The 15,382-nt window shown below is 40.1% G+C and overlaps 1 protein-coding gene and 1 long non-coding RNA gene across 11 annotated transcripts in view; one reads left to right on the top strand and one right to left on the bottom strand.

Moving 5' to 3' along the window:
• LOC125168336 (uncharacterized) overlaps window positions 1-15,382 on the top strand; it is a 129,824-nt gene that overhangs the window by 92,146 nt on the left and 22,296 nt on the right. For 3 of the 5 annotated variants that reach the window (XR_007153094.1, XR_007153092.1, XR_007153096.1), the window contains exons 3-4: window positions 4,866-5,196; window positions 9,862-10,593. This is a non-coding gene — a long non-coding RNA (uncharacterized LOC125168336). The remainder of the gene's footprint in view (window positions 1-4,865; window positions 5,197-9,861; window positions 10,594-15,382) is intronic. The other 2 variants (XR_007153093.1, XR_007153095.1) reach the window with 2 other exon arrangements.
• Window positions 1-15,382, bottom strand: part of IQCH (IQ motif containing H) — a 211,502-nt gene that overhangs the window by 71,860 nt on the left and 124,260 nt on the right. For 5 of the 6 annotated variants that reach the window (XM_047863380.1, XM_047863379.1, XM_047863383.1 and 2 more), the window contains 3 exons: window positions 11,721-11,896; window positions 4,951-5,223; window positions 549-740 (listed from right to left, as the gene is read on the bottom strand). In XM_047863380.1, coding sequence (XP_047719336.1) covers window positions 549-740; window positions 4,951-5,223; window positions 11,721-11,896 — 641 coding nt within the window. The remainder of the gene's footprint in view (window positions 1-548; window positions 741-4,950; window positions 5,224-11,720; window positions 11,897-15,382) is intronic. The other variant, XM_047863381.1, reaches the window with a different exon arrangement.

The following is a 15,382-nucleotide window of genomic DNA, read 5'->3' on the forward strand; positions in this document are numbered from 1 at the left end:
TGAATACGGTAAAAAAAAAATTACTCCCTGATTATCATAATCAACTTGAAGACATGACTGAAGACTCTTAGGGCCCAAAGAAGACATGTTTAAAATAACCTAATCATATAGCCTTCCAGTTATATGGAATGAATAAGTCATTGGGATGAAAGTGACAGCATAGGGAATACAGCCAATGGTATTGTCATAGCATTGTGTGGTGACAGATGGCAGCTCCACCTGTGGTGAGCACCACGTGACATATAGAGTTGTTGAGTCACCGTGTTGCACAACTGAAGCTAATGTGACATTGTGTGTTAACTCTACTTAAATTTTTAAAGATTTTTTTAAAAGTCAGAAAAAATATTAAAATAACTTGATCCATCCCAGTCACTGTGTGCATAAGGACGAAGGCCCAAGAAAGTCAGAAGGACTCGCCTGAGGTCTCACTGCTGATTGGTGACCCAGCTGAGTCTAGAAGAAAGTGCTTTCATCTCCCAGCTGAGTCTTTGCTTCATCTCCTAACGGTTCACAGACACTGTGGGTTTATGTCACCATTGAACACTCACTTGTGCCCATTTCTTGCTCCAGTCTTCGTGGCCATATCTGCTGCTCTCCTTTACGAACCACTTGTAGTGCTTTAGGTGGGAAGGAATGTCACAAAACGCAGTCCCATTTCCTCCAAACTCATAGTCCATTTTAAAGAGCCAGCGTTGGATTTCCAGGTGATCTATGACCAGCTGACTCAGCTGTTCTATCATCTGTGGGGCCCAAGACACAGCAACATTTAACATCGCTAGCTTCCTAGATGCCTTCGTATTGCATTAACTTAGTTGTATCTTCAAATGACCTGTTCGTTTGGTTATCTTCTAATGATTAAGACAGATTAGAAGTTTTAAGTGATGTATCTATGAGGTGAAGAAACCACTACCCAGGAGGGACGAAAGGCATGTTTAAAAGTATAGTCTTAGTTACGAGAAATTCGGAAATTATCATTTTGCTGTCTTTTGAAGGCAAAAGAAAGAATCTGTGAATATCTGTAATTGAATCTTGATATTGTTTTGTTTCTTTTTTAGAGCATGATGTGTTTACTTACTGATTCTTCAAATGATTTTTTTTATAGTTTCAAGACCATAAAGAGTTATAGTCTTGAAAACTTTAACTGTTTGGAGCTTTGCTGAGTTTTTAAATGTTGTAACCTATAAACATTTAATTTTTCCCTCATTAACATATACGAAATACATTTGTTTGGATAGTCAACTGGCCAAGTATGTCATATGTATTATGTGAACAAGACAGGTCAAGGAGATAAAACATTCATAAAACAACTATGTTCTATTTGAGACAGTATTCTCTTGAGAACAGGGCTCAGTCCCATGGAAAGGGAAGGGATAGGAGTTCAAGCTTTAATATCACAATGACAGTAATATTTAGCATTACTGAACTCTTTGTAGGAGCCAGGCCTTTGGCTAGGTTCTTTACATGATTTTTCTCACGTAATACTCAAAAATGAAGCAGGCACCATTATTAGTTCCATTTTATATATGAATAACTGAGATTCAGTTAATTTAAATAACTTGCCCATGATCACATGGTGTTAAGTGGCAGAGCAGGGACTCCACCTGGGATGCTCTGACCCCAGCACCTAAGCTCATTCCCTCTCTTCCATGCTGCCTACTTCAGCCTGCAGAGAGGTGGAGGAGGGGGGTGAGACGGAGAAAGAAGTCAGAAGAGGAGCGAGAGAAGCAATTTTCCTTGCAGTCAATAAGCCATTTGGAATAAATTTGAATCAGACAAAAGTCTATAGCCCAGATTGCCTGATTATAAGTAATACTGTAGAAGTAGAGCCTTGGAGAAAAATAACCCATTAGATCACAAAATGACTTTTTGTCTGGTCTTCCCATCAGATGTTCTGGTCTGTATTTCTCAGAAAGAAACAAAAACAGTTCTAAGCATTCTCTCTCTTGAGCTCTCTTGACTATGGTCTTCTGTCCATAGAGAGGTCTCTATGACACTCTTATTATCTTCTCTTTGGATGAGATTGGCTTACCAAATGGATTTTTGAATTTTGTTTTTTTTAACCAAAGGGTGTGAAAGGGCTCAAGATCATATTCTGCTAAAGTCTGGAGCAAGAAGATTAAAATTATTTTGATTAAAGACACAATCTGTTCTCTGTGTTGTGTCTTTTCAGCAAGTCTTCCTGGGGATGTTACACTACACAGCAGTATGGAAGTGATCTCAAAATGGGCATACTTGGGATCCCCGGAAGCCCCATGCAACCATGGGGTATTCGATTAGGGTGGAAATGGAATTGTCTTAGCTCCCTAATTATCAAGTAGTGTCTGTAGATAATTTGGTGTTTAAATGACAAGTACTCTTGTCTGCATACCATATGGCTACGAGCATAGCCTAGAAGGTTTTGTAATGTGCCTTCCAGAGTGACATCCTTTCTTTCTCTAGTGTTGTGTTGAGAAGATAGATTCTATATTTAATCATACTTTGCTGCATCATGATCACACTTGACAGAAGTATAAATGGTCTTTGGTTGTTAATATCTGATGAAATTCTTTTGCTAGTAAGGAAAGGTGTTCATGGTTTTTTAGTGTGCTAGCCTGTATAGCCTTTTCCGTTGTATGCTTGGATATATTGTATATTTGGAGGTTTCAACTACTAACAGAATTATTATCTGTTTCTTCCAAATCCTATTATTTGTTGCTTCTGAGAATCCTATAAATGGGTGTCTGTTGATGGATCCCCTACAGTAATGAAAAGGATCAATAGTATTGTAAAGACTGCACCACTCGAAAGAATTATGTGCTATCTTTAAGTGAAAATTGAACAGTGCTTTAAAATAGCATTGCCATTTTTGATTATTTAACCAAAGCTGTCAATATTTTATATGGAGCACGTGTCAGAAAGAGAACTTGCATGGTTACTTTATGGATCAAAACAGGAAATGCTCACTGTGCTCGTGCTAGATTTAAAAAATAAACAGATAAATTACTCCATCATAAACCAGATGACTTTATGCTATTTCCAAACATTTATCAATTTTCTATTTGAGCCTATCTCTTCAAAAGAGGTAATATATTTCTTAATTGCCATTCATTTTATATTGGTGTAGAGCAGAAGTGGAAAAATGTGTATTGCTAAAATCCAGCTGATAGTCGGGAATATTTATTCACCTAAATTAAAATAATCACAGCTTTCTTTCACTGGCTTTAAGTTTATGGTGTACATCGGTAAAAAGTCAGTGTTACTGATTCATCACCATCTGCAAATTCAAATCGCTGACACAGATAGATTAGGTAGGGCAGCCACTATCTGGAAAAATCTCAGTGGAGCACTTTAATTCCTGATGACCTCAGACATACGTTTTCAAACAAGTGGAGTCGTTTTCAAACAAGTTATCAGTGATAACTTGGTTTATTGTGAAACAATTTGCACATGCCATAGGTTACGTGACGCATCCCTGAAATCCAGTTTGTCTACGACGAGGTGTTTAATCCTGCTTCTGAATAACGGCATGAGAGGGAAGTTTTACTGCATTCCACAATTAACATATAAAGTTCTAAAATATTTCCTAGCCAAGATTGCCTGAGTTCTCGTCAGTGGAGATGAACGCAAGACTTAATACAAGTACTGCACATACATTTTAAAGCTTCGAAGACTGTTTAATGAAATGTACACGTGTAAAATTATATAGTCTTAAGGTGCATTTCACTTGTATCCAGTCTCCGAGCAGAGTATTCTACTGGGAAGCAGAGTCAAGCAATCCACTTTGTTACCTTCAAATTCCAGTGGAGACTAATGACAGTGAAAGGGACGCATCAATTCAGGGGAGTCTCTCTCTCACTCTTATTAAAACTGCCTGTACTTTTTCCAGATTTGGCTGTGTTTAAGAGCAACTTCCTTCCTGAGCCCATGTATTGCCCAAGAATACTCTAGCAAGACTGAAACCTTTTAGGGCAATTTAATAAGCTAACAATACCTTCAAACTAATCTCTGAGAAGTATGATTTGTTGAAAGGCTTGACTTTGGGGCTCAGCAGCGATGACGTACAGAACGTGATGATCAAGTGACTGAGGGAAGGAGGATCCCTAAATACTGTTCCTCACAAACTGCTTCATTGTGCATAGTTATTTAGTTTCCCAAGAAGTGGGTGCCTGGGATAGTTGTGACCGGCTGGGACTAATGGTCAAAAGACGTACTGAAACAGAGGTTGGGAAATGTTAACAGCCATTTGTCTTTTTATTTGCCTTATTGTGAAAAAAAATATCAGTTAAATGGGAGAGAACACCTGCCAGAGCTAACTTAAAGATCATTTCTGGTGACTAATATTAGAGTTCTCCAAATAGTTAGGAGGTCTGCTGGAGGAGTGCCTAGCCAGAGGCCTGGCCCAAAGCAAAAACGCAGAAGCAGATAGTTTTTTCTCGGACCCATTTCCTGTCCTTTTTCTGGGATTTTTCTCCTACTCCCTTGATGGCCCCTTCCTGTGGAGCTATAGGATTGTTTTACAGAGCCAAGGATGTCTGTAGCCCTCTGTTGTAGGCCCTCTACAGCCTGACTCAGCAGAAGGGCTCACTCGCTGGGGTTTTCCAAACCTGCCCTTTTTCACCAAAACTGACTCTCACATTTCTTAAGGGTCCTGCTCAATGACTGCCTAGCTAACGTGATGATGAGCTAACTAATCCATGTTAGGGCAGTAAATACTGGTAGCAGATTCGTACATCAACAGGGCCTTCGATGGCTTCATCCAAATGAGTAAATATCTTGACAATCCCAGCAATTTCTGCAAGGCCAATAGGAAGATATTTTGAAACAGGAAGGCCTAAAGCAGATCCCATCAAATAACTTAAGCATTCCACATATTCTTCATTGTCTAGGGCTGGCTCCAGAAGACCTGAAGCTCCCACAAGGTCAGGAAGGTATGGAATATTTGAACAGAGCCTCACTCGTCCACCCACATACCTGCTGGTGACGATAGATGCCATACACTGCAGGAGGGACTGGCACATTGACGCTGTCAAAGACCAGTTTACTTCCAGACTTGCTGCTGTAGAGATGAGCCAGTTCAGGCTCTGGACCCAGGATGGGGATGCCTAACATATCCGCCACGGCCAAATCATCTCTATGGAGGAACCCGCCGACAATGTAGGCCTCTTTTCCTTGGATGAGATTTTTTATTCTTTTGATCGCCTTGGGACTGTACATCAGGTAAGTGGCCAGGCACATATGATGCTTCTGGGGAGGGGAAGGGGAGACCATATCATTCTTGTTGAAAGGTGTTCTTTTTCTAGCCCATATGCTTCATTTATAATGTTGCACACAATAAATGCATTATTAATAGCAGGCTGGGTTATGACCTATCCTGTTGTTTAGCAGTTTAAATTGATAAAAGCTGTTGGGGTGAGGCTCCATAATCGCTCACATCTTTAGTGTGTTGGAAATAGGCTCACTGGGAATAGAACTAATTACTACACATCTGTATTTATTTGATCCACGTGGAATTATCCTTCTGTCAGAAGGAAAAGAGGCTGGCGGCCTTTGGATAATAGTGATTCATCTCTGCAACACTTCTGGCATGGTTTAACACTAAAGCGTCTGGAAAATCAATACAAAAAGTGAAGAGAAAAGCTTTACAGTATGTATGCTTCACTATACAGGACTTCTAGTCTGGCAACTCTTTAAAGGACTCGGAAGGAAAAGGGCACTTGATAGTCTCTTTCCAAAGTTCCGCCACCAAGTCCGTTTTAGGAAATAGGTACTTTTATAATGTTTATCGTGTTTCTTAGCCAACACTCTGGAGAGGATTCATGGACGGAAGATATGTGAAAATTTCAGCAAGACTTAAATTTTATCTTCCAATGGAAAACTCTTTTTATTTTAATTTTGACTATTTAGACCCAGCTCAGCAATACCTGTGACTGCTCATTTAATTAAGTAAATAATTTTGGCATGTCTAAAAGGGGTCGAGGACAGAGCCAGATGGTCAGCACGTACCAAAGCATTCAAGGATTGGGGACAGAAATGAGCACAGCCAATGGATAGCTAATACGAGGCAGAGGAGGACCATAAAGGGTTACAGAGGGCTGTGAGGCATGGAGGAGGGAGCAGAGGCCATGTGCTGATGGGGACAGCTGAGAAGGCAGATTACTCATTCTCCTTGGACCTCAGTTTCCTCATCTGTAAAATGAGTATAATAATAGTACCCATCTCCTAGGGATGCTGTGAGGATTCAATGAGATAATGCATGTAAAGCACTTATAATAGTGCCTTGGACATCATAAGCACTTAGTGAATGTTAGCTAGTATTATTATTATGTAAGAGGTTAGGATTGAGGTGAATTTTCAGGGATGAGTAGGATTTTATCAGGTGAGGATGGGCACGGGAAAGACATTAGCCAAGGATGAAATATGAGAATCCCAGATTGTGTTCACTTCCTCTACAGAGGGGGGCATCATGGCACGTGAGAAAGTGCTGGGGGCTTAGGAGTTCTGGCTGTGAATCTAGCTCTATCACTGAACTCAGGTACCTGAACTCAGGCACGTGACTAATACTCCCACTGCCTAAGTTTCTCCATCTGTTCAGTGGAAATAAAAATACCCATTTGCTGGCTTTTTCTAAGGTTAAAATGAGATCATGAATGTAAAGCACTTGTTATAATACCTGGCATTGAGTTGATATTCAGTAAATGGTAGTAATTGTTATTATTAAATGGTAGTAATTAAAATAAAGTCATTAAAATGTCATGCAAATTATATAATACAAGGTGCCAGTGTCTTAAGGGAGTTAAGGGATTTTGTAGATTCGCACCTACTTCTCCAGTTGTCATCCACGTTATCTGCTCAACACGTGGAGAAATGCTAAGCAAATGCAAATGTCTCTGGGAATGTTAGCGGCACTGGTTCGCAAACTATTTAGAAAGTGTAACTGATAACTATGGGAGAGAGAGTGGGGAGAGCCCCTGGGTTTCAGTCCTGCCTGAATTTATAACTTGCAAGGTGATTTAGAAAACTCAACCTTTCTGAACCTCAGTCCCCGTATTCAAATGATGCATTGACTAGAAGTCTCTAGAGTCTTTCCAGCTCTCAAATAACTTTTCCTTTATTATTTTTCTTAATGTTTATTTAAAAAAATTTTTTTAATGTTTATTTATTTTTGAGAGAGAGAGAGACAGAGATACAGTGAACAGGGGAGGGCAGAAAGAGAGGGAGACAGAATCTGAAGCAGGCTCCAGGTTCTGCACCCTGTGCACAGAGCCCGATGTGGGGCCTGAGCCTACCAACCACGAGATCATAACCTGAGCTGAAGTCAGACGCCGAGCCAACTGAGCCACCCAGGTGCACCTATTTATTTATTTTGAGAGAGAGAGAGAGAGGGAGAGGAAGAGAGAGAGGAAGAGAGAATCCTAAGCTGACTCCATGTTCAGTGCAGAGTCCGATGTGCAGCTCGATCCCATGACTGTGAGATCATGACCTGAGCCGAAATCACGAGTCAGATGTTTAACCGACAGAGCCACCCAGGTGCCCCTAACTTTCCCTTTAAAACCGGAGCTCTTCTGGGCTTACTATTTAGTGGGTATAGAATCCCTGCTTGAGAAGTTGATAAAGTTTTGCAAATGGATAATGCAATTGTTGCACAACAATGGGAATGTACTTGAAGCCACTGAACTGCACACCTAACATGATTAAAATGGTAAATTTTAGGGTAGCCTGGGTGGCTCAGTCGGTTAAGTGTCCAACTTTGGTTCAGGTCATGATCTCATGGTTTGCAAGTTCAAGCCCTGCATTGGACTCTCTGCTATGAGCACGGAGCCCACTTCAGATCCTCTGTTCCCCTCTCTCTTTCTGCCCCTCCCCAACTTGTGCTCTCACTCTCAAAAATAAATAAACATTTTACCATTAAAAATGGTAAAATTTATGTTATGTATATTTTGCCCCCAATTAGGAAAAAAAAAAAAAACCAGAGCTCCTCTGAGAAGAGGGCTTATATGATTTATACTATTAGGCACTTCTTCCAGAGCAAGTGTTCTATTCTCTTAGATCTGTGCAATATGCTTTTTCTGCCATAATTTAAATCCATTTTCTTTTTTTTTAAAGTTTATTTATTTTGAGAGAGAGAGAGTGTGCATGTGTGTAAGTGAGTGGGGGAAGGGAAGGTGGGGGGTGGGGGTGAGAGAGAATCCCAAGCAGGCTCTGAGCTGTCAGAACAGAGCCCTACTCAGGGCTCCAACTCACAAACTGCTAGATTGTGACCTGAGCTGAAATCAAGAGTCTGACTCTTAAACGACTGAGCCACCCAGGTGCCCCTAAATCTATTGTCAACACCTATCTCAAAGAATGCAATTCTAGGAAACCTAGTGTTCCACTGGGCAATGGCTGGTACCACCTCTTGAGTTTGTGTTTCCCATCTGGTTGATCACCCTCTTTCCTCCTTGTTTATCTCACCCCTCTCCTTTCCCTACAAATGATTCAGATGAGGAAATGTAAAAAAATTAAACATCTGGGGGAACCAGGGACACGAATCGTAATGTACATGGTGGGCTTTATAGGGCACCTAGAAGAGTGTTTCAAGGTGGCAGTGCTCACGATGTAAAGGTCACATGGTCAAAGCCTTTTGAGATTATTCTCTTGTTTGATCCATAGAACACTGTACCAATTAACAGCCCCTCTTTTGGAGATGGGGAAACCGAAGCTCGGGTAATCTGCCCAAAGCCACACAGCTAGTAAAGGGCAGAGGCAAGATTGAAACCTGGGTATTAGTACAATTTCGTGTTACCAGCTGCCATAGCTTCTCCCATTCTATAGACTGAGTAGTGAAGGTCTGGTGAACTTATGAGGTGTGATGAGGGGTGGAGATGGAGCCATAGAATCTAACGTTAGAGCACCGGGTCACTTCCAGCCAAGCTGGATCTCTGTCTCCTCTAGGTTTGCTGATCTCTCTTGGCAAGTACTCGGCCTGAATCTGTTATAGTCAGTCATCTGTGGGCCTGCCTTATTCTTCAGGCAAGATGGTACCATAGTATTGTGTTTGATACGTGTTTAATAAAGATTTAAATATGAGCAAGTGATGGCACAGGACAAATTACTGACCACGGGTCTTGGATGACCATTCAGAATAAATCAGTATCATCAGATCCAGGCAGGAGGTGAACACAGATGACAAAGATCTAAAATGTTCCTAATTCCAGGGGTGCCTGGGTGGCTCGGTCGGTTAAGCATCCGACTTCGGCTCGGGTCATGATCTCACAGTTCATGGGTTCGAGCCCCGCGTCGGGCTCTGTGCTGACAGCTCAGAGCCTGGGGCCTGTTTCAGATTCTATGTCTCCCTCTCTCTCTGCCCCTCCCCTGTTCATGCTCTGTCTCTCTCTGTCTCAAAAATAAATAAACATTAAAAAAAAATTTTTTTTTAAATAAAATGTTCCTAATTCCATAGTGTTATAGCCACATTTAACTGATCACCACTAATTTTTTTTTTTTTTGACCTGAGACAAAAAGTAGTTGTTTGGGATGTCTTCATAAATATTAAAATGTTCAAAAATAGACATGATGACTTTACAACAGCACTTTTTTTGCCATTACAGCTTAAAGCATCGTATAGTAACTTAGAGAGATGTACAAACAGATTTTTGGCACGCTTTAAAAAAATCTCCTTAAAGCCATCCATTTGGATGAAAATCAGCACTGATCCAATCTCTCAAACCCATTAAAAGGAAATAAAGCCATAACTAAACATGAGCAAGAACTGATTTGAAAGTGAGAGCTTAATTTTTTGTATTTTAAAAAGTTGATTGCCTACCAGTGATTAATTACTCAAATAATTTAAATGTAAACTATGAGAAGTATTAAGTACTTAAAATATTCCCTACTTCTTTCTAGATGCAAACCCACAAAGTTGCAAAACCACACTATGAATGTGACTCAGCGCATCGGTTAGTGCCAACTGCCTATCTCTTGCTTAGAAGCTGAAGAGTGGTCTGCAGTGCATATGTCTCAGGTAACAACAGGATTGCAGAGCTGGGAAGGGCTTTGAAATGCCCTAGCCATCACCTGATTGTATGGACGAAGCTCAGAGGACCAGAAAGGTAAAGGGAGCTGCCCATGCCACAGGGTCATCCAGGAGCAAAGCAATCATTCCAGTTCCTGATACTGTTCTGGGCTCAGACACATTTTGGCTCACACTTTGAGCCCACCAGTAACTTTGGACCAGAACAGGAGACTTGGTTTCCTCAGCCATAGAAAGAGATTGGTCATTTCTGTCATGTTGCATTGTTCTGAGGACCAAATGAGAAAATGTGTGCTAAGCATTTGATAAATATTAGTTGTGCACTCACTTTCCTTCTCCCAAACTAGTGCTCCTTTCCTAGTCCATGCCCCTTCAATGTACACGGACATTTCAGATGTACAGAAACTCCTTAGCAGCAGCTACCAGGCATTAGCTCCAGTTTCTGGCTGGATAAAATCAGGACATGAACTACACACTAACGATGGTTTTGTCTTCCCTGCTTTCTAATGTCCACAGTGACCCTGCCATTGAGGCCAGGGGTTAGCTAGGAAGCACCAAGCAATCCTTGCACACTGATGGAAGATATTGGGTTCCTAATAGCATAGGTAAGTGGCAATGATTCGTCCCCTGTCTTTTCTCTTCACCCTGCCCCTGCCTTGCTGTCCTCTTCCACAGCCAAGCGGTGCCAATGAATCAGAGCTAGGCAAAGAGCTTTTGGGGGAACACTGAGGTATCCAGTTATGAAAAAATTAAATGTTCGTCTTGGTAGAAGAGAGTAAATCCTGATGAAATATTATGGCAACCCTCCTCAGCCATAGTAGGCCTTTTTTGGGCAGAGAGGGGGTCAAATCATGGTGCATCTGAAGGGTTAATGGGTAGTAACAACACATAAATAGTAAAGCATGCCATCAGTTTCTTTGCCGATAAATAGAGCATTGACTTTGGCGCATCCCACTTGTGAGTGGAGACAGCTATATCTTTACCTGCAAATTCAGACCCTTAATTGTACAAAAAAAAAAAAAAGTCCTCCTCAGAATTGTGTAGTCCATTAGGTGTTTAAAACGTTGGTTGTTTAACATAGTTTAAATTCTTGTTAAAACGTGGAGAAATTCATTTCAAGACATCTCTTGGACTGCCTTATTCTAGAACACTGCCCTTGTGGCTCCATGAATTTCCCAAAAACTCTTGGGTAGGGATGGAGCTCCATCTAGAATTCATTCCATTCATTAAAAATCAGTACAAGTTACAAAATCTGAACCTTGTTCATTCTGAGCCCTATGATATGGTAAATCAGGCCAAATTCCCTCCAGGAGACGGGCGCAGGGAGTAACAATGAATAACAGTGTGGAAATCAGAGAACAGGGGCCCTGGTCGAGCTTCTGTCCCTAAGCTTGGTGACCTTGGGTGGGCCCAGCCTGTCTCTGCCTTGGTGTCCTGCACACAAAATTAAGACAAAGGAACTGTAGGTGTTATAAATTCACCCACTTGATGGTATCACCTATAACTGCAATTAGGTTTCAGCTGTAGAGAAACTGGGCAGGGGTAGCTCAACTAAGTCTGAAAGTTAAACTGGGATATTTATTTCCCACAGTCCAACTAGTAGTCTAATCAGTAAAGCTGTTAAACTTGCAATAATATTTCACTGATGTGTACCAGAGCGTTGCAAGTTATAAAATTTCCAATTTAATTTTACTGCATCCCTGAAGCCGTAGTAATTAGAAGACAAACTCACAGGGAAGATGTTTATAGCTTCAGGGGTGATAATTTTGAACCTGTCCTGCAGGTCACTTCTGTCCTCAAGGTTCCCCGATTTGACAGCTGCCTGTAGACTCAGGATTTTATTGTAATATAGCAGTAACTCGTCATTCATCTGATGGGAGCAGATGTAGATGACGCTCACATTGGCATCTAGAAACAACAGGCACAATGTTAATTACTGGTGTAAAGGTAAATGACATTCTGAACTCCAGCATCGGATTGATGTTGCACAGTTTAAAATAAAGAGCATATCCAAAAGCCACATTGAAGTTAATTTAGATTGGCTTTGTATGGATATTCGCAATTTAACTGGCTTTTTTTTTTTTTTTGCCTTTTAGCATTTCTCTAAAGAACAGATAAATAACACCGCCACCAAAAAAAAAATAGACACGATTCCTTCAGAAGGAGGGCTGTGAGATACCATGGAAGTGCACTTTCAAATAATACATAGGGATTTAGCCCCAGAACTACCATTAACATCAATGGGAATTGCATACCGCTTTAAAAATTTATCCCATTAACTTCAGTAAATTATAAAACAGAGCTATTAACTTTAGAAAGCTGATGAAGTTGCAATTTCTTATTCTGCCTGGACTTGGCAGGGCCAATTCAGGGAACGTCCTGTCCAAATAAATGGTTTGATTATGACCATGGCAATGATTATTTCAGGAAACCAACCTTTTCCCTGCTCCATTCCCAAAGAGGAGTATATTACTTAAATAGGACATCTAGTGATTCTTGGTTTAAAGAAAACACTGTCTTAATTTAACTGTTTTTCTTCTTAAGATGTGCTTATTATGTACATAGAAAGAAATCCTAATTAAATATCCCACCCAAATGGGATAGTTAGATGAGATTACCCACTCCAGGCTGCAGGGGTTTAAGATTTTAAGGAGCAGGGACAGGAAATCAGCAGCCAATGGAGTCCTTCATTCATTCATAAAATAACTGGCTGATCAGTAGGGGCAGAGCACTTGGCTGGACATGGAGGGAAATAAGCCACTGAGAGGCTGCCCGTGAGGAGCAACCATTTCATGTGCACAAACAGTCATCAAACATGGGGTGGAGAGCAGTGGGCACAGGGAAACTCCCAGACCAGGTGCTAAGGGAAGTTCAAGGGAGGGACTGCTGTAAAATGTTTCTTTGGTCAGGTAGGGCTCTGAGGGGATTTTAAGACTCCTCTGTTAAGTCTGGCAGAGTATATAGAACACAGAGTGATTAAATTCTATCTCAGATGCCTAGGAATGCTGGGCACACCATTTATCCTTCCTAAGCATTGGTTTCTTCATCTCTAAAATGGAGAATAGAATCACCTGGGCATAGAGTTTTGAAGACTATTAAATGAAAGAATATATATAAAGCACCTGGTGCCATATTCGGGACGTGGTAGGTACTCAACAAACAGCCATGTGCGAATCTGCCGTTCGGACCACTCTGACTAGGGCAAGCCATCAGTGATTCTGCACCCTGCCCTCCACACTTGTGCTCCTTTAATCCATGCTTCGAGATTTAACATGATGTAGTATCCTCTGTGGTTTCATCCTATTGTTTCAAATCCATTGATCTTGTGTCTCCAAACTCTTGAAAGGCAAGGTGTATGCTCTTTCCTATATTCCCCCAAGCCTCGGTACCGAGTGGAGTACACAGAAGCCACTCAAGACATACTTGTGGCTTGACCAAAGGGATTTGGAAGACTGGAGAGATTTGGGAAGTAGAAAATCTTACACAACGGCCTGTGGGAGAAATCTTCCCTGTGGAGGAGTGTCCCCTGACCTGGCCCGGTGCTGAGCCCAGAGCAGGCACGCCATAAATGTAAATATTTAAGTGGGGTCCCTATTTCATTTTGAAACCCAACTGCCACATAAACTCCAAAATAAATCAATTGAGGAAATAGTAAATAACTTGTATTCAGTTGCTGAATGATCAAATCATATATCCCAATCTTGTGTTTTCAAGAAGGGACTGGTGTCTTATTAAACTAATGGTATGGCACAGCTCTTCTTCTGAAGGAATCATTGTATCTGTTATTTTGGTGGTGGTTTTATCTTTTCTTTAGAGAAATGCTAAAATGCAAAAAAAAAAAAAAAAGCCAATTGCACTGTGAAGATCTGTACAAAACCAATCTAAATTAACCTCATTGTGGCTTTTGGGTGTGTTCTTTATTTGGTTTTAAAAACCAAACTAGTATTTTTTTAAAGTATTTTTTAAGAAAGACAAAAACAAACAATGAAAATAAAGATTCCGTAGCTGAAAAAACTAAATTTTTCTTGGGAAGAAATTTCTAGATTACAAATGACAACCAATCGTATTGCTAATCTCACCTTTCCTATGTATTTCTGGCAAAAGAATACGTATCACGAATGCTAATATATGATATTAGTATGGTTTGTGAATCTGCAAATGCTCAAAATTAATTGACAGGTAATTTTGGAAAGCAATTAATATGAAGACAAAGATTGCTTTGGTTGCTAGTCAATAGTCAATAAAAGCCACTCTCTTGCTTAACTCCTCTAGGAATTGAAAATACTAGCCATTGGGGTCTCCACCTGATACCCTGACTTCACAACCAATATCTGAATGTCAGGTCTTACCAACCTGATCAGATCTCTTTGTTTCCCCTGAAGAAGCAAAAACGCAACACACTTTGCTAGGAATTAATGGAATAATAATTTAAAAAATGATAATCATTTATTCTTACATAAAATTACTAATCTTTCTAGTTTCTTCATTTTTTCTTTAAATTTCACAAGCAAGTACTTTTTCTACCCTCTAACAACTGTTTCTAAACTTCCATTACTCCTCTTGAAGAGGGTTTAGGATCGAATCGCTATATCACGACGAGAGTGTACCAAAAAAAGGCATTTGGTTCATAGTATCTCAGAAATGATCATATTAGCAAAATTTTCCATCACAGGTAGGCATAGACTGAATTATTGAGTTATTTAAAATAGAAACCTAATACTTTCAAGTCTTTCAAATAATGAGACTCTTTTGTAAAGAAATTCTTTGGTGATGGTTTGTGCTATATATAGAAGGGTATATAAAAAGCTAGAGAAAAAATTAATGCAAATAAATTAGAGCAAAGTCTGCCCTCTGCTGCAGTTCAGTGGTTTCCACCCAGTCAGGTTTTTAGTTGAAATAGCTCAGCACTAACAAATCAATCTCAAGTCATTAAAAAAAATTTTTTTTGTAATACTGAAAAACAATATTAGTGCCTACATAATAGATTAAAGCAATTACACTATTATTATTTTAGGACACTGTAAATTTCTAGTACTGATGTATTTTTGTTACCAAATGGCATTTATAAAATAATAATGATGCTGAAATATATATGAATCATGTAAAGTATGTCATTCCAGGGAGCCAGCTAAGTTGGTCATTGATAATTTAAAATTCTTCCTTGTTCTGCTTAAATAAGGGCCGAAGCAGTTATATTTTCACAAAAACACAGAAGTTCTTATTTAGTAACTAATAAGAACCTAGTTTTTGTTTACCCTGAATTTTTGGCCAGTACCTCCTAAACCCATTCAGTACTAGTGCTTAGCCTTGGCAACCTTTATTCTTTAAGCCTCACTCAAACCCTAGCCTTGAATAGCACTGACCAAAGCCATGGCATTCTTGTATTCTTCTCTC

The sequence above is a fragment of the Prionailurus viverrinus genome, chromosome B3 (genome assembly GCF_022837055.1).
Source record: "Prionailurus viverrinus isolate Anna chromosome B3, UM_Priviv_1.0, whole genome shotgun sequence".
NCBI classification, from domain to species: Eukaryota; Metazoa; Chordata; class Mammalia; order Carnivora; family Felidae; genus Prionailurus; species Prionailurus viverrinus.